This window comes from Chinchilla lanigera, unplaced genomic scaffold (assembly GCF_000276665.1).
Source record: "Chinchilla lanigera isolate Chin_1 unplaced genomic scaffold, ChiLan1.0 scaffold00013, whole genome shotgun sequence".
Classification (NCBI taxonomy): domain Eukaryota; kingdom Metazoa; phylum Chordata; class Mammalia; order Rodentia; family Chinchillidae; genus Chinchilla; species Chinchilla lanigera.
In genome coordinates, this window is record NW_004955414.1 from 14,740,803 (window position 1) to 14,760,171 (window position 19,369).

Genomic DNA, 19,369 nt, shown 5'->3' on the forward strand with positions numbered 1-19,369 from the left:
CTAGAAAACGTTAGCTTGAATAGGTTACCTGTTGGTCACAAGTGACTCAGAAATATTAAAAGTATAGAAATGCTTGACAGTAAACAATGCCCAATAAGCACATTAAACAGGAATTGATAATGGTCTCTTCTCTATTTTCTTAAAAGACTAAACTTATTCACTTGTATGAATGAGTTAGCTCTAAAAAGAAAAGTCCCCCCCCAAAAAAACCAGAACTAATTGTGTGAAGGACACAAAACTTTTCCTTTTATTCATGACCACAATAGTGTATTTAGCCTTGACAACTCCCACACAGCAATTTTATGACATGAAAAAAAAAATAGCCGAAGCAAAAGATGAATGCAACTAGCATTTTGGATTTCACAGTATAAAACAGAATTCCTTTTAAAATGAAGACAATATCATAGAACTTCCTCACAGTAATTTTTCCTTAGAGGTTTAGGCACTTTGGAGTAGGCTGTTGCCAGTCTAGTAGAAATGATGTGAAAAATAATTTTATAGCATGAATATTATAGTCCTATGATTACACTGAACAAAGAACTGAGGGATGTCTTATGAAATATTTTCATTCTGACAAATGTACACTAGAATTATCTTGCAGAGAAATGTGGATGGGCATTACTATACTTCCACACTCATACTATGTTTATTTGCTGATGGTCTAGAGCAGGGGATGCAAATTTTTAAGAGCCAGAGCGTGAGAATATGCAGTTTCTAGCTCATATTTTTCTTTCTGTTTGTTTACACAATACTTTCAAAATGTAAGTACCATTCTTACTTTGCAGACTACACAACTGTAGACTGGATTTGGTATTTGAGCTATAGTTTGCCAACCCTTGGTCTAGAGGCCTTTGACATTATAATACATTTTCTCATGGGCACAGATGATCTCAGAATGAATATTTACAGAGAACTGTATTCATATGTTTAAAAGATTTCTCTAATGTGTTTTGCTGCAACATTAGATCTGACATTGCCAGCAAAGTTTTGGAAGCTGTATGCAATTCTGTGAATATTCAAGTTACTAATGACTAAATCTAGTTCCAGTATCAACACTTCAAAGCACTGAGGCAGGTCACAATGAGCAGAGCACAGAGTATGACATGTGGTTGTTGCTATCATACTGATGGCTGCCGAGGTGAAGAGAACTGGGGCGGGGGTGCAGAATTTTAGGTCACTTTGCAGACCTGTATTTTAATTTTTTGATTTGGGTCTTAGGATTTTCTAGTGTTAAAAAATACGGTCATCAATAATATGATCATTTGATGATCAATCGTTACTAGCTGCCAGTCTAACCAGGCTGTGATCTGCTGTATTTAAGGATAAATGAAGACTTAAGAAACAGTATTACATGATTACAGTGCATTAAAATGAGTCAATACTGCTTTAGCTTTTACTCCAAATGGCTGAATGGGCATCAACAACAGCAGAAATTCTGCAGCTAACGATACTTTTCCAGGGTGCTTCCGCCTTAGCTGCTCCGATAGCCTCGCAGAGGAAGGACATGCCTTGATGAAACTTGTTATCCCTCACAGTTTCTACTTTTCCTTCAATGTTGTCAAAGTTTAATGCCCAGGACAAAAGAATACAGTCCAAAGCCAGAATTTTATCTTTAGTGTGAATTTCAAGTGAATAGTATCATTATATGAAGTTGAATGGGCTGGCAGTTTTGGAGAAATAGTTATCTGGTGGCATGCTCATGCAGACCTCAGGAACACCAGCAACTCCCCCACTGCCAACAGACAAGGTCTCTCTCTCTCTCTCTCTCTCTCTCTGTCTGTCTCTCTGTTTCTTTGTTCTAAAACAATGTGCAACAAGTTTTAAACACCATTTTCACTTGGGAGGCTGAGAAGAAGATTGCAAGTTCAAGACTAGCTTGGGCAACTTAATGCGACCGTGTCAAAAACTAAAAAAGGCTGAGGCTGCAGCTCAGTGAGAAGGCCCTGGGTTCATCCCCACCACTGACCCCCTCAACCCCCAACCCCCAACCCCCAATAAGTCAGCACTGAACCTAGGCATGGGGTTCATATCTATAATTCTAGCACTTTGGAAGCTGAGGTGGAGGATCTGGAGTTCAAGTCCAGCCTGAACTATCTAAGAAGATCCTGTCTCAAAAATAAAACAATAAAAACAAATACAGCATTGAAATTTTCCAGTCTGATGGATCACGATGACGTAATTCCTTTTTTTTTTTTTTTCATTTTATGCTTCCTGCCATGAAGGGTTTTAAGTATATTTAACTAAATTTTTGTTATTTGCAAATGGTTAGGGCTCAGTGAATAAGCTGTCATTTTAGACAATGAAAAAAAGGCAAAGTGGTCAAGCTAGTTACATCACTGTAAAAATTAAGCAAAATGTTAAGACAGAGGTAGATCTGCCACACAGATGCCAATTCTGATTATAACTGATTTTCTTGGAAATATCAGTATTATACAAATGCTTATCCAGTAGTACCTCACAAACCACGAAAGAGTTCTGTCACTTAAATGTAGAGTTGGGAGATTAAATTTGTAACAAATAATTGCTTTCAAAAGCAAAGTAATATGGAACCCACAGGACTCATAAGAAAGCCTTGTAAATTACTGCACACACTTGGGAGCATTAGCTAAGTTCAGAAGGAGCTGGCATAATAGTATGTAATAGATTGTAATTTTTACAGGCTCTTGAAATTTCCATGCACTGTGTATTGAAGTTTCTTTGACTCATTTCTCTCTTTAGTGTAAGAACTCTCTTTGTATAAGGAAAGCCTAGATGGTCCTGGAATTCTCCATTATGGCTAAATCATTATATATGAACTACTTCTATTAAACCAAATGCCACTCTTTGGGTTCCTATTTACAGATTATGAAAAAACAAATGATCTTTCTGGTAATTATCAATCATCAGGGGGTGAGGATATTTTATGAAGGTGCCAAATTTGGGAGTGAGTAGGCACAGTGATCAATAAGATTAACACAAACATCTTTCACCTAATTTTCCCTTTTAAAAAAAGTCAAATTGGTTTCAGTTTTCTAGAGTGAAAATGGTAATACAGAATATTCAAGTGTGCAAGCAAATGGCCTCTTTTATATCTTCACAAAGTATTAATGTTTTCTAAAATGTAATTTGTTCTGGGTTTATAGATGGTCATCTCTTACATCTGGTGAGATGCAAACAAACCATTATTTGCTCAGTAGAAAACAGGTTTCTGTACATTTTAGTTAACAGGAAGCATTCTAAGCAAACAGAAGGGTGGGCATTTAACCTTGTTATGTCTATGTATAATCCAAGAAGGGAAATCAAAGCCATGAATGTGAAAGTGAATCCCACATAACACAGTCTTGAGTGTATCACTTCAGTTTTAGTAACAGAGCTACTGTATGAGGCACAAACTAACTTGGAAAATCAAACTATGGTTTCATCTCTGTTTTCTGCTCAAAACATCTAAAATGTTTTACCCTGAGCTTTCACGCTATCTGTCCTCCCAGAAGAAATAAAGATCTTTAAGGAATTGGCTGCAGTCTTACATATCACTCACGGATGCAAATACCTCAGGACTATTTTATTAAACAATTGACTCTGGGTGGTGGTATTTGAATTGACATTAAACAAACTGCTCTAAATGGTGTCAGTCTCAGGGCAAATTCCATACTTAGTCTGACTTTAACACTGCAGAAATTCTGTCTTACAAATCCATATTGTCATGAAGGATGTGGCTTAATGTTCCTACTTAGGGATCTTTATACAGAAGAATATTTCAACCTTACAAAAATATAATGGTGTAAAACAAATGAACTAACTAAAAAGTAATAATCCAAAGTATTACAAGTGAACATAGTTGGAAGTCAGGATCTTGGACCAAAATAGGTTTGTTTTTGTGTACTGGGGATCAAACCAGGACCCTGTGTATGCTAGGCAAGTACTCAGTAGGCAAGTACTGAGATACACTCCAGAATTCCTTTCTATTTTTTGAGCATCTTACTAAGTTGTCCAGGCTGGCCTTGAACTCATAAACCTCTTGCCTCAGCCTTCCAAGTAGCTGGGATTACAGGTATGCACCACCTCACCCAGGTAACAAACCATGGAAGTAGCTCATAAGTCTGCTGGACACTGTCACAGTTGAGCTGCTATGTGCTTACTGTACAGTGTAGTAGTATACAGTAGTAGAGAACAGTTGAGGACTTACTGTATTTTTCTGTGTGCTTTTGGTCTTTTTATGTTTTATATTGTATGTTTGTGTCAAAGGTGTATAAGGCTTACTTTGTCTGACTTACGAAGAAATCCAACTTACAAACCTTCTCCTAGAACAGGGACTTAATCAGCTCCTTTTTTTTTTTTTTTTTTGGTTTTTCTCCGGTACCGGGAACCGAACTCACGACCTTGCACTTGCCAGGCAGGCGCTTTGCCGCTGAGCTAAATCCCCAGCCCCTCAGCTCCTTTTTTTTTGTGAAAAATAATTCACACTGTTATACACTCAAATTGGAACTAGCTGCTTTACAATTAGATTTTACTGCTATTTCTTAGCACTCTAATTTTTGGCTGTTTTGCAAGTTGTAAGTTACAGCTGTTCTCAATTTTTATCTATTTCCCTTAAAAAATGACGCTGAAGATGGGGGTATAGATCGATAGCACAGTTACATGTGCAAAGCCCTAGGTTTGACTCCCCCAGCACTACAAAGAAAATAAAAACATAAAAATTAAAAATGATGAGCAGATATTTTAATAAACTTTATGTAATGCGGATCCTCACCATTTTACTTCAGTTAATTTGACATACTTCCCTGGGCATAACCATGGCTTCTCTCAAAACTGGAAAACACTGCATAATGTAAAAAGTCTTAGTTTTATGACATTCCTTGATAACTTCAAATAAATTAGGCTAGAAGGGTAGAATATAAATAGGCTAGATCACCAATTATGTTTGCCTTAACATAAAAACAGTGGCAATTTAAAGATCTGCCAAAGGAGACAGAGCGGCTACCTTTCATTGGCTGAAGGTGTAGCATTTTCTAGATGCCCTGGTGGAGCTTCAGGAACAATACTAGATCCCTTGTTCTTATTTGTTCCATCTGGTCTTACACCAAGAGCTCACAGCAAATCCTGGGAAGTGACAAGTCTAGAACCTAGTAGTAGCTCTGCACTTGTTTATGATACTGGGTCTAGCGCTGAGATAGACAGTGGAAAAACTGCCTAGAATCCCATGACTAGGTTTTTGTTTTTTGTTTTTCTTCTTTAAATCTTGGAAAACCATCCAAGAGGTTAACATGACAACAATATAAATCAAGGCTGACACAGTTAAATGCTGGCTCACAGGTGCTGACTATCTGGACATCAGGCTTTGCCAGTCCTTACTGTTTTCCTTATTTAATAAAATATTAGAAAAGATATAATTTACGTGCAATCCTTATCAAAAAAGAGAAAAAAGTTAATTTCTTATGACCAGCACAAATTGTTAACCTGTTAAGAAAAGCCCAATTTCCCTAGCACTCTACAAAATAAATACACATCATATCTGTTTCTTTACAAAGACCTTAGGATGAGGATGAGAAAGACAAGTAAGATAAAGCCAGGAGCAAAACACCAACCAGGATCCATTCCTCATTCTCTGTATGGTTGGTAGTATTAGTTGGAAAGTCACTCCTCTGTTGTGATGGTCATGGTGTATTTGAGTATGTAGATTTTTAGGGATTTCTTATCATCCTGCTAGGCGTATGTAGGTATTTTTTGCTCTCTTTGTAGAATAATCATCAGTGCTTCCTGAGAGGCTCAAACATGATCACTGGCCAGATTCCAAAGAAAAACTGTGAAAAATAAGTTAGGACAAAATGAGAGAAAATTGCGCTATGTTGTTCCTGAAAGGAATAAGAAAAAACCCCCACTGGGCTGTGACCCTATTGTGTGGCAGGATTGCTAGTAACTGTCCCGGTTTTACAAGGACTAACCACAGCATACTCCTTCCAGACTTGCACCAGATCTTGGACACCATTTTCATTTATAAATGTATTAAGCATCTATAAATGTGTCAAGCATGGAAATGTACATTTAATCTCTAATCCCTAAAACTATGGAATCAAGCTATTAGTAACTCCATTTTACTGTTTAAGGAACTCAGGTTTAAAAAAAGAGACTTGTCTGAGATCATGTAGTCACAAATGGAAGACGTAAGATTCATTCCCTCCTGGTCCAAAGGCTGTATTTGCTCCACAACCCCTTTCTTCTCCTACATCCATCCCATCCTCCCAACACCCTCCCTGCCAACACACATGCATGCGCGTGTGCACACACACACTCCCCTAGGATGTAGACTTACTTTCACTTTTGGCCTGTATCTCAGGTAAAGTGTTCTTGTATATAAGCTGAAAGAGAAGGGGAAAGGGAAAACTCTTCAGGCTAATTTTTAATCCCTGCAAACTGGTTTACTGACAAATTTAACCACAGTGCCTTTGTACATATAAAGAAAAAACAACATTGGTATATCTTTTCTTCATTCAGTAACTATGTTTTGGAGTACCTTCTCTGCAAAACACTTGGGAAGATACTAAGGAATGCAGGGAAATGACCTCAGGATGTTTATAACTTAGTAGTGACCACCCCATTAAGGCGTGGTATGATTCGTATCACACTACTGATTCATATCCTTGCTTGAGGATGAGAAAGCTGAACATGACTGTGTACTACTCTGCCATAAAAGGAGAAATTTGAGTCATTTGTAGGAAAATGGGTGCACCTGGAGACCATAATGTCAAGTGAGATAAAGAGACACAGGAGCTTAAATATTACATGGTTTCTTTTATCTGAGAAATCCAAAGTATAAATAATTTAAGAAGCAAAATAAAAGACAGATGACAAGAAACAGGGACAAGATCTTTTGCAAATGGGAAGGAGAGCAAGAGATGGGGGCAGATGGAGAAAAGAGAGGGGAAGGGGAAATACAGAGAATTAAGATGAGTTACGTACAGGTATCAACTCCCCATGATGAAGGTAATCATTATGTGCTGCAAATATGTATAAAATTAAAAAATTAAAAATAAAACCCAAACAAAAGGGACTTCTTAATGTCAGCCAGTGTCAGAGGCAAAATTGGAACACAAACTCCTGATTCTGTCTCTAACATTTTATACATAAACCATCCTATTCAAAGGAGAAAAAAAGTAAAACACCTCTAATACCAGATTTAAGTGTTTCATACCTGAAAAGGATATGAAGATAGGAGCCAAGGCCAGTTAAAATATGCCACCATGCGTGAAACTGTGTGGTAACACCTAGGATAGGTGGCATCTTCTTTCGGAAGTTCCTATGGGGGGGATGGATCACCATGTTAAATGCTGACAGTGTTAGAGCATTCTGAAATACCATTCTTAAATATGTAAATTACTTAATTTCCCTCTGTCTGCTGTGTTGCTTTTCACAGTGTATTCTGAGAAATACATTTCTACTAGGAACTTCTACTAGAAATAGCTATATTCAAATTAATGTAGGAAACATTATAGAGTTTACTGCTCTTTTAAAAAGATTTTTAATGTGTAGTAATAGATTAAAGACTTTGAAAAGTCCTACCATAATTAAAGGAGTTTATCTTCATTTTTTTCAGGTAAACTACTAATCCATGGAATTTATTTTTTCAGGTAATACTTATTATCACTTCACGGAGCAAGTATTTTCCAGAATTCACCTTGGGAAACACCTATCTAATTAGCTATTCATTTGAGAAACGATATATGCTTTTCTCATCACCTTGGTATAGTACCATATGTTCTATAAAATCCTTTAATATCTGTCTGGTGTGGTGGCACACACCCGCGTTTAGGAGGCTGAAGCAGGACTGCTGTGAGTTCAGGCCAGCCTAAGGTACATAGTGAGTTCAAGGCCAACCTGTGAGATTCTGTCTCAAAAAAAATCATTTAGTATCTATTATTTCATCTCATAGTCAGTGATTCTTTAAGGAAGCTATTATTAGCTTTGCTTAACATTAGGAACTTAAAATTCAGGGTTAATTGAGCCACTCAACTTAGCTAGTGGCACATTGAGACCTCAAAAAAAGATCCACAGATTTCTTTGATTAAGTGTATAGATGATCTTAACATTTCTTAGAGGAGAAAAACCAATGTGACATGCCAAATTATTTTTCTAGATACCCTCATGGATTTTTGAAACAGTTATCATACCTAAGAGCCTGCACTGTATGCAAGTGGATCTCACCCACGGGATGATGATCTACTCAGCAGTATCAAAGCTCTACTGGGGTTCTACTGGTTATTCCTGATTTAGAATCACACACTTAGATCTCAGTTTTCTAGGTGAGGTGCATTATGTGTTTGTCTACTCTTAAAGTCTAACTTTAATTAATGTTTTACTATGAATTTCACACATGTGCAAAAGTAGACAAAAAAAATACATCTGTTACCCAATGTCAATGATTATCAATTTATGGTGAAGTCTATGTCGTCTAAACCTTTATCAACTTCCCCCTCCCACATTACTCTGAAGTAAGTCCCAGATAGTGTATCATTTTATCTCTAAATATTTCAGCATGTATCTCTAAGAGATAAAAACTTCTCAAAAGAACACTTCTTTTAAATATGACCATATAACCACAATACCATTTTCACACCTGAACTAAATAATAATCCCTTAATATTACCAATATTTAATTTATTGACCAGAGTTTCAAATTTCCCATAAATTTTTATTTTTGTTTTTATAGTTGGTTTATTTGAATTGGGATTCAAAAAGGCTAACTCTTTTCATTTGGTTAATATATCTCTTATGTTTCTTGTCCATATGTCCTATTCCTTCCCCCACCCTACCCCACTCCTGTGGTTTATTTACTGTAGAGATCAGGTCATTTAACCTATAATTTCCAGTCTCAATTTTGCTGATTCAACACCATCCTGTGCTGCTATTCAATACATCCCTTTGTCCTCCACATTTATGCAGAATTGTTAGGTCACAGATTCTTGAGATGGAATAACCCATTAATTTAATCTACTTAATACACTCACTTTAGGAAAGCTAAGGCCAGAAAGATAGTATATCTGGACAAAAGTCCAGAGCCCTAAGTTTAAGATTCAAACTTTTCCATACATAATTGCTGATAAGATGCTAAAAAGAACAATAACCTTTCTTAGAAAAAAACATTAACCACACCAAAGTGAAAATTTATATACATGTATTTCATATGCTTGTTACAAGTCATTTTTTTTTACAAATCATTTTTATTTACTCAGTGAAGCAGATTAGTCATGTATGAAAGATGTGGTCAAAATGAGACTAGTATACAGTTCTATGGTGCATACACACAAAAGACCAAAGCCTTCAGAGATAATGAAATACTCTCAGGCTCAAACTTTTAGGTTATTTAAGCAGGTTATTTCCAGAATTTAACTTTATTGTGCTGTACTTCTAAATGTCAACACTACAAGAAATTCATTTTAGGGCACTGATATTTCTACATGTCTATGAAATTCTGCTTAGTAGAATGCATCCAAGAATATTTTTCAAGCAATAAAAATATATCTTACCTCAATGAATCACAAAAGATGTTATCTACGTTCCATAATAAAAATCCCAATAAAAATACACCCAAGGATGTATAACCTAGTCCTCTAAGCCACGGATAAACCCTGTGGAGAAAAAAGAAAGGCAAATTGAAAAATTTGCAAGTCATATCATGATCAGAACTTGAAGCTATCACTTTCATGAGAAGGAAAAGTTTCTATTAGCATTAAAAGAAAAATCCATTAAATTCTTTGATGTATGTGTATTTATACACCACACAAAGATACATACACAGATCCACAGCAACAGGGTCTTCTTATAATTTTATAGCAACAGGGTCTTCTTATAATTGGCCAAATCTGGCCTTGCATTCCTGGGCTCCAGTGATATTCTTGCCTCTACCTCCCAAGTCTGTGTATCTGTCAAATTTTTTTTTTATTTTAAAGAGAATTAAAAAAAACACTACAGGTGCACGCCACCGTGCCCGCCCATTCCCTAGGTACGTCAGTTTGCCTCTCAACTCTATAAACTAGTGGAATCTTCCTTGTTACAGGGTACCACAACTATTATGGATCTACTGCCATCAACTGTGGTGAGTACTCAGTGGGTTCTTTCAACCTAGTAAGTCATGTCCTTCAACTGTAAGGTATTTTCTTGATTTCTTGGGTGTGTGTGTGTGTGTGTGTGTGGTGCTAGGGATCAAACCCAGGGCCTTGTGCATGCAAGGCAAGAACTCTATCACTGAGCCACATCTCCAGCCCTCAAGTTACTTCAATGATTTCTTCCATTTTCTCTGTTCTCTGCCCCACTCCCCTTAAATGCTGGTTCTTTTATTCTGGTTCAACATTATGCATTCAGCAATATTCCTAGAGAGTCTCTTCTATTTTTAGTTTTTCCTTCCTTCCTTCCTTCCTTCCTTCCTTCCTTCCTTCCTTCCTTCCGTCCTTCCTTCCTTCCTTCCTTCCTTCCTTCTTTCCTCCTTCCCTTCCTCTCTATTTTGTCCTATATTCAGAGGAGGTTTTCTTTTTTATGCTAGGGATTGAACACAGGGGCTCAATCACACTAAGCAAGTGCTCTACCACTGAGCTACAACCCCAGCTCCAAAGTGGATTCTTTAACTGGACCTTTCAAACCCTTTAATTCAGTTTCTCATTCTTATCCTGTTTATATTTTTTAATGTTTTAATGTAGATTCTCTGAATCTTCCTTCTTAAAATAGCATCCTATTCTTTGTTGTTTATTTTATTTCATTTTTTTGAGACAGTGTCTGATTCTGGGCTGGACTTGAACTCACTATGTAGCCTAGGCTGGCCTCAAACTCACAGCAATCCTCCTGCCTCAGCATCCCAAGTGCTAGAATTATAGGTATGTGCCACCATGCCCCGCTTAGCATTCTATTCTTGATTCACAGGAACAACAGTACCTGTGGGAATATTAATGAATTAATTTACTATCTCTGATATTTTCTTCTTCCTGCAAAAACTGGCCCTTCCAAGTTGATTTTTTTCTTTTATTGCTTTTTTGGTCTCTATCTTTTATATCTGATACATTTATCATATTAGGTATTGTCTCTTCATTTTTAGGAGTCTAAAAAGGTGATTTTAGACTCTAGGGGTTGATTGTGTCAACTTGGGAAGTTTAGAAGTTTGACTAAACTTGGCTTAGCAATTGGCTCAGCAATTCTACACCCTAGGATGTAGAGGAGCCACCCTACAGTGGGTCATCACCTAGATGATATAAAAGGGAAATGAGGGAGGACAGAGAGGCTTCTGTTCTTCAGAGGAGCGCCAGTCTTCACCTTCAGCTTGGACTTTGTCTCCTGGCTTCTAGTGCAGACTCTCTGGCTTCCACCTTGGATCCTTTAGCCTTCCAGTGTACTTATCTGCCTTCCATCACAGAACCATTGGCCTCCTGATACGGACTTGCTCAGAACACTGCAGTGAACTGCAGACCCTGCACTGAACCCTTTGGCCTCAAGTGTGTAGACACCCTCTGCATGCTTCCTCATCCAACTCTGTGAGTGGCCATCGTAAGCCAATCTTGTAATTTCTTATACATTTGTGTATCTTGTGTTATATTTGTTTCTGATACACAGCCTATGTCTTAAGTCTCTGAACTAGTAATCTTCACTATATGGTTATTTTGCCTGGCTAACAGTTGGGGAATTCCAATATTAGTTTTTTTTTTAATCTTTTGTGTTGTTCCTAAAAGAAGACTCAATTTTCTGCCCAGATCCCATCATCCATTCCACAGCACTGAGCAACTGCAGAAATCTGCATTATCTTTAGAAATAATAAATTATTTATTTATTTAAATTATTTATTTATTTTTTAGCTTAAGTCTTTTATTAACTCTTATATAATTACCTGTTTTCTGGGTTGTTGAAGCAGTAAGTCAGCAAACACTTGCCAAAATAATGTCTGTCAAAGTGGCTGGCCATAAAAACTCTAGCACCACATTCATCTGAAGGGCACTCTCTACGAAGATGACTAATTTTGCCATTTTCACCCTCCTTATAGCATTTTAGGACACCCAACTTAACCTTTCTTTATTCTTATCGTCCTTGGGAGTGGTGTATGGCTTCTTCTTCCTTTTCTTAGCACCACCACGGAGTCTCAACACAAGATGAAGGATGGACTCCTTTTAAATGTTGTAATCAGACAAAGTACATCCATCTTCCAGTTGCTTACCAGCAAAGATCAGCCATTGCTGATCAGGAGCAATTCCTTCCTTATCCTGGATCTTGGCCTTTACATTTTCTATAGAGTCCGAGGGTTCACCCTTGAGCATGATGGTCTTTCCCATAGGGTTTTTACAAAAAATCTGCATGTTGGCAGTGGTTCCACCACACATGGTGGATCCAAAAAGTAAAAATAGTAAATAACTTATCTAGATTGTATTTTGCAAGGTACTGTTGAACATGTGACTACCACACCAAAGTTAAGGAAACTGGGTGATGTTATGTATTTTGAATGCTGAATGCAAAGCCCTCCAGGTGGGTTATTATCACTGAGAGTTCCTGGTTTAGGATTGGCTTTCCTAGGTCAATTTAAGGAAGCTAGTAGTAGTCTACCTTCCAGCTTCTAAAAATTTCTTAGTCTTCTAGGTTATGCCTTTTAATTATTTTTGTTGTAATCATAGTAGGTTTAGAAGGAAGCAAAATTAGATACCAGATTATCTTCAACACTGTATGCTATCTTCAACATTGTATGTTTCACTAATTAATTTCTGCACCATATTACTTCCATTCTTTATTTCTCGTAAGGTTTACTATTTCCTTCCTTTCCTCCCTTCATCTCTTGTTCTGGCGATTGAACCCAGCGCCTTCACACTGAGCTACCTCCCATGCCATTTTTTATTTGTGAGACAAGATTTTGCGAAGTAACTAAGTTGCCCATGCTGGGCTCAAATTTGTGATCTTCCTGCCTCAGATTCCCAGAGTGCCGGGGTCACAGGCATGTACCATCATGCCCAGCTGGTTTCTAGTTCCTGAAGTTACATGCTTAGTTCTTTACTTTTCAACCGATTTCTCATGTAAACATCTAAGATTATACATTTCTTTGAAGAACCACTTTACCTATTCCAGTCTGATGTGCAGTGTTTTCATTGTAATTCATTTCTATGCATTTTTATATTTTCAATGATTTCCTTTTTTACCTCTTGAGTATTCAGCCGTGTGGTAGTTTTTTGTTGTGTTTTTTGTTTGAGACAAAGTCTGGTTATGTTGCCTAGCCTGGCCTTGAACTTCTTGGGTTCAATGAGCCTCTTGTCCCGGCCTTTCCAGTAGCTGGAACTGTAAGTGTATGTCCTTGCAACTAGCTAGCAGTGTGGTTTTAAACTTTGAAACAAGGGGCTTTGATGAATTTTATTGACGTTAATTACCCTGCACCCAGGGAATGTTGTACATGACATTAATTGTTTAAAGTTTGTTAAGTTTGCTCTAAAGCTCATATCTGGTATATTTAATAATAATTCATGAATACTTGAGAAGATACTGACTGTGACAGTTAACTTTTGTGTCAGTTTAAGTAAGAAACACTCAGCTGATTGGATTAACATAGTTCTGAATGTGGCTGAATGGATTTAATGAAGACAGAAGATCCATCCTGGGTGTGAGTGGTACCAGCCACTAGGCTTGCTGCCTGAATGGAATAAAAAAGGAATAGAAGGAAATCTCACTTCCATTTCTTTGGAGGAGTCTTCAGTATCACTTCCAGACTCTCAGCCTTCCAGCTCAGACTCTTCAGCCTTCTAATGCAGATCCTTTGGCTACCAACAAGACTGCAGTGAGCACCAGGTCTTTCACCTTTGGCTGGATCATTCAGCTCTCCAGTGCACAGACAGCCCTTTTGCATCCTTCCACACTTGACACTGTAGGCAGCCACTGTAAGCCTACCTTGTATATCATATATAGTATATATTACTGTATTGAGTCTGTTTATCTAGTGAGCCCTAACACACTGACTTCTACTTTATTTTCAGTGTCGTGCTCAAATCGGCCTTGAAATAGTAATCTTCCTGTCTCAGCTTCCCAAGTAGCTGGGATTGCAGGTACACCACTGCACCTGGCTGCCTATGCATTCTTTAATTGTTGAGAGTATTAGAGCATTTGGTTATTGTGCTACCCAAATTTTGTCTATATCCTTATTCATTTTTTTTGGTCTGAGTCACTGAGATTTTTTTCTGTTACTGAGTTAAAAAAATCTCTGCATAAAAGAATTATCTGTCTTTGTAATTCTGTTGTTTCTTGTAATTTAAATATTTTATTACTGATATAGAAAACATATTTGCTTTAGATAATGCCTTAAATTTTGTTTGTTATTAAAATTTCTAATGAAAATTACTTTTGGATTCAGTTTTTAGAATCCCACTTACCCCTCCATGTTTTTGGAAGATATTATAAAATCCATTACTTTTTTTTAGTGGTTACTGAAAATGCACATAAAAAAGCAGATAAGAACTTTAAGAAAATTTTGGTCACTCTCCTCTATCTTACATGCTATTTTGCCTATCATTTTAGTTCCATTTTGTGTATTTTCAGTCTCTCAAATTATACATTATTATTGTAAGCAGTCACAATATTTTGTTCAAATATTCTCATTGCTTTATCATTTTTTCTTCGTTCTTGTTCTTTCTTGCATCTTAGCTCTTGCTCCTTGTAATGGTTGATAGATTGTGTCAATGTGAAGTCTAGAAGTTTAATTAAGTGACTCAGCCGGGGCCAGGGTCCTCATTTTATAAACATCCTGAGCCTGTGCAAGAGAAGGGTGTGGAGATGGTATGGGTGTAAAAGACCCATCCTAGGGAAAGAGCCTGCATACATACAAGAGAGGAAAAAAGGCTTGCTCTGCTGCTTTTCTGGCTCTTGCTGCATTTGCTGTCTTCTGCCGTAAACTGTTGCCCCTGTGCCCTGCCACCCTACATTGGAGCCAGCTGATTAAGGACTAAAACCTCTGCAAACTGTAAGCTAAATAAATCTTTCCTTCTTTAACTTTGGGTATTGTGTATTTTGTTTCAGCAACAAGAGAAAAGTAACCAACACATACTACTAGAGAATATCTTTTAGAAGATCTTTTAGTGAGGTACATGTTAGTTCCCCTAATGTACATGGAGTATGTTCCAAGACTTCCAGTGGGTGTCCTAAACTTTAAATACAACCAAACCGTCTAGCCTATGTATACATACACAAATTTAGTGCCCTTTCTACTAAGCATTTATCATGCACTGTAGCTGTTAATTTTTGCAACATGATGTGACAACAGAATTAGCATGAATTGTTTTCCTTTTCCACAATTAACAGATAGAAAACTCATTCTTACCATAGATCTCAGCATACAATATTTTTTTCTCATTAAGTTGACAATATTTTCTTTTTCATTTCTCCATTTGAAGAAAGCGGTTAGGCTTTTCTTTGGCATATCCAAACTGCCAGCAGCTCTACTCTTGTACTTTGGAGCCATCATTAAATAAGGGTTAGTTGAACACAAACACATACCTGGCAGTTGAACTGGTAACTGAGATGTGACAGTTACTGTATGACTAATAGGCAGGTAATATATGCAGTATGGATTTGCTGGACAAAAGGATAATTCACATCCAAGGAGAGATGAAGTGGGATGGTGTCAGAGAGATTTCATCAAGCTATTCTGAGGGGAGTGGAATTTAAAACATGAATTGTTTATTTTTGGAATTTTCTGCTTAAAATTTTTGGATTGGGCTTGACTGCAGAACACAAAACTATGGATAAGGGGGAACTACTCCATTGGGAAAATTCCACCTCTGTTTATCTTTCTGTATCTTTATCTCACCCTGCTCATGAAAGATATTTGGATATAAAATTCCACATTCATGGTTATTTCTTTCAGCACTTTCAAGATAACAGTCTACTGTTTTTCGGCTTCTATTGTTGTTATTAACAGGTCTGCAGTGAATCAACTAGTAATCCTTTGTTAGTAACGTGTCCCTTATTTCTAGATGCTCTTACGAATTTGGGCTTCAGCAACATCTGTAGATTTTTTTTTTTTTAAAGTATCCATCAGGATTCAATTGCAGTAACAGAAACTACTCTCTTTTAAGCAGAAAATAATTTTACAACAAAAAAGCTAAATGAGTAAAATCTCCCCTGGAATGACTCATGGACACAACTGCATACAAATCTTGCCACATCAAAGCTTTCTTTGTCATAATTAGGAAGCCAGAGCATCAGGAAGCCTTTGAACTGACTACAGCAACCAGTATCAGAGAAAGTAGCTGCCATCACACTTGTTTGCTCCAGTCATGAGGCATATTCTAGATCCACACCAATAAGCACATGTCTTACATATAACCACCTTTTGTTCTGCATTCAGTTTGGTTTTCAAGTCTCAGATGAATACATGTGATTGGCAGAACCAGAATGCTATCTGAAACCTTAACTGCAAAGGAGATGTGGGATTTCCAGTACCTATGACTTCATGAAGGTTGGAATGATGCTACAGAGGGCTATCTCTTGTATCTGCTGCACCTGGGAAAGATTTTCTTTTATCTATCTTGCTGGAATCTGTTATTCTTGAAGATGGAGTCACGGGTTTTATCAATTATAGAAAATTCACATCTATTATCTCTTTTGAAAAAACTTGTTCTTTCTTTTCAAAACTGCAGTTAGAGATATGTTACTTCTCTGATATTTTCTGGCTTTTTTTTTTTAGACTTGCCTTTCTGTTTTTTTTCTTCACCTGTGTTGATCTTTTAACTTATCCACTGAGTTTTTTTATTTCAATGATTTTATTTTTCATGCCAGAAGTTCTTCCTCTTTCATATCCTGCCTTTCAATTTTTAATAATCTCCTGTTACTTGACCTCATTTTCACTTTATCTTTTATTTCATCAAACATTTTCTAAATAGTTCCATTATACTTCAGCATCTGATTTGAGGGTGTTCTTTTGTTTTTCCTTTCTTTCGCTTATAGTGGTTTATTTCTTCCTGTGATTTTGGAATTATTGATTATGTGCATGTATTTAACTCCATCTGTAGAAATTCTGAATGGCCCACAGTAAGGATATATGTACTTCTTTTTAAAATATAATTATTTATAAATTCTTTATCTATATAGTTGTATTAGTATACTTCATACACTATAAACCACAACCAGAAAGTTATATAGTAATTCAATGAAATAACATTAAAATACTATTTTCTTATTTCAACTCAAGAGATATTCAGCTCAGCCCCTCACTCTGTAAATGACCATCATATACTGAAAAGTCATAACCAATCTTTTGGATCATCAAACGGTATTTTTTTCTAAGGAGACTCTTATCATTTACTGAGACTGAGAAAATCACAGACACTGGACTGTACTTCTTGGGGCTCTTCTCCCTCTACTGCTGTTCTCTGACTTTTCTTCCATGTTTGTTAAGAAAGTGAGATGGTTCTTTAAAAGTCATCAAAACTTTTTTCTTCCAAATCTCACAGGAAAATAGATACTCCAGAAATATGTTATGGTGGATTGACAACTGCTGGTCAACTTGTAACACCAGCTGAACTTAACCAGTGTGGTGCTGGGTGTGGGAGCCCCACCCCAGGACTGTTGTCAGAAGCATAAGAGCCAGAATGAGAGAAGGAGGAAGAAGGCTGTTGGGAACTGAGGAAGGCTGTTGGGAGCTGGTAGAAGCTGTTGGGAGCCTGCTGGAAGTGGAGAAAAGCTGTAAGGAGCTGTTGGTTTTCTTGGAGGAGCTTGTCATGCTTGCTTTCCTGGTGAACTTGGCTATTCTCATCCTCCAAGGCCTTGGTACCTTGTTGTCACCGAGAATGGCTTCAGTTCACTTTAGAGGAGCTCTGGTCCTTACTCTAAGCATTGCTTCCTGGCTCTGGAAAGGAAGATGGTGCACTACTCAAGTCTCCTGGAGAAGCTTGTACTGGCTTTCCTGATGGGAACTCAGCTGTCCTGATCATCAAAGGAGCCCGGGACCTCACTGTTGCTGAGTATGGCTGTGGTACTTTTCGGGGGAGCTCCGGTTCTTATTTTGAGCATCGCTTCCTGGCTCCAGTGTAGGTCCCTCAGCCTGCTAGCAAAGATCCTTCATCCCACTGGTACAGACTTTCTAGATTCCACCACTGACCTTTGGGACTTCCCAGGATAGATTTGTGAAACAGGCCTGCATGAGACATTGTCATGGGCTCTAGGCCTCCAGTTGGACTCATGGGAGGCATTGTTAAGGGCTCTAGGTCTTCAGCTGAACTCATGAACAGCATTATTATGGGATCCAGGCCCTCCGCTGGATTCTTTGGTCTTTAGTGAGATTTCCTGCACTCTCTTGTATATGATTCTTTGGGTGACTATTATAAATAATCTTATAAAATATGTCTCCTATATTATACTGTTCACTTTGCAAAAACCCCAAACCACAACAGATGTATCATGGATATTCTGCTCCTTTGCAAACTCCCTGCACAGAACTGGAACTATGTCCACTCTGGCTGGAGAGGCATACAGTAAGTAGTGCTTATAGTTAATCTGAAAAACTGGCATCACTTGGTCCCTGCAATTAGAAGAGACTTGGGAGCAGCCAGGCTCCCAAGGGCATGGTGGCACCTGAAGGGTACTATCCTTTACAAATTCTCAGAGCAGTTATTTTTTTCTACCTAAAACAAGGCTGAATGACAAAATGCACTGCTGTCTTCTTTTACTGAACAGCAAAGTTGTTTTTCTGGCCCAGCCCTTTACTGACTATATTCCTCCGTGATGGTGCTGGGCTTGTATGTACGTGTGCATAGTGATAGAGAAACAGCTCCAGCTGCCCACTTTAAATACATCAAAAATTACTGTCTGTTTTGAGGCTACTGAGGGTGAAGGCTCTTGCTTCTTGGTATCTTCAAATGCCTTCAAGTCAACTATGATTTAAGCATTCAATTGTAACTCTAGTTTGCAGCTGCTTCTTTAGATGTGATGCTCTGAAATTTTCTTTTCTTTCCCTCTCCCTTCTCTTTTCTTCCTTTCCCTTCTCTTTCTTTTTTCTTTTTAGTATTGTGGATTGAACCCAGGGCCTTTGCATTGAGCTACATTGTAACCCTTTTTATTTTGAGGCAGGGTCTCACTAATTCACCTAGGGTGGGCTTACACTGATCAGCCTCAACCTCCCAGAATCTGGCTGAAAATACAAATTCTTTTCAAGCACATATGGAACGTATGCCAAGATATCCTTGGTGTAAATATTCTTGGTATAGCTTGGTTCATAAACTAAACCTCAACAAATTTAAAAGAAATGAAATCATACACAGTATATTCTGAGTATAATGGTATCAAATGAGAAGTCAAGAATAATGTTAACAAGAAAATATCCAAATGTTTGAATGTTAAACAATATACTTGCAAGTAATCCACAGGTCTAGAAAAATATCTCCTGGGACATTAA

The 19,369-nt window shown here is 37.5% G+C and overlaps 1 protein-coding gene and 1 pseudogene across 1 annotated transcript in view; both read right to left on the reverse strand.

Moving 5' to 3' along the window:
- Positions 1–224: 224 nt before the first annotated feature.
- Acer3 (alkaline ceramidase 3) overlaps positions 225–19,369 on the reverse strand; it is a gene marked incomplete at its 5' end in the record, with an annotated part of 105,905 nt that continues 86,760 nt past the window's right edge. The window contains 4 exon segments of the mRNA XM_005379846.2: positions 225–5,780; positions 6,290–6,335; positions 7,169–7,273; positions 9,501–9,602. Coding sequence (XP_005379903.1) covers positions 5,727–5,780; positions 6,290–6,335; positions 7,169–7,273; positions 9,501–9,602 — 307 coding nt within the window. The 3' untranslated portion in view covers positions 225–5,726.
- Positions 11,839–12,719, reverse strand: LOC102012628 (annotated as a pseudogene).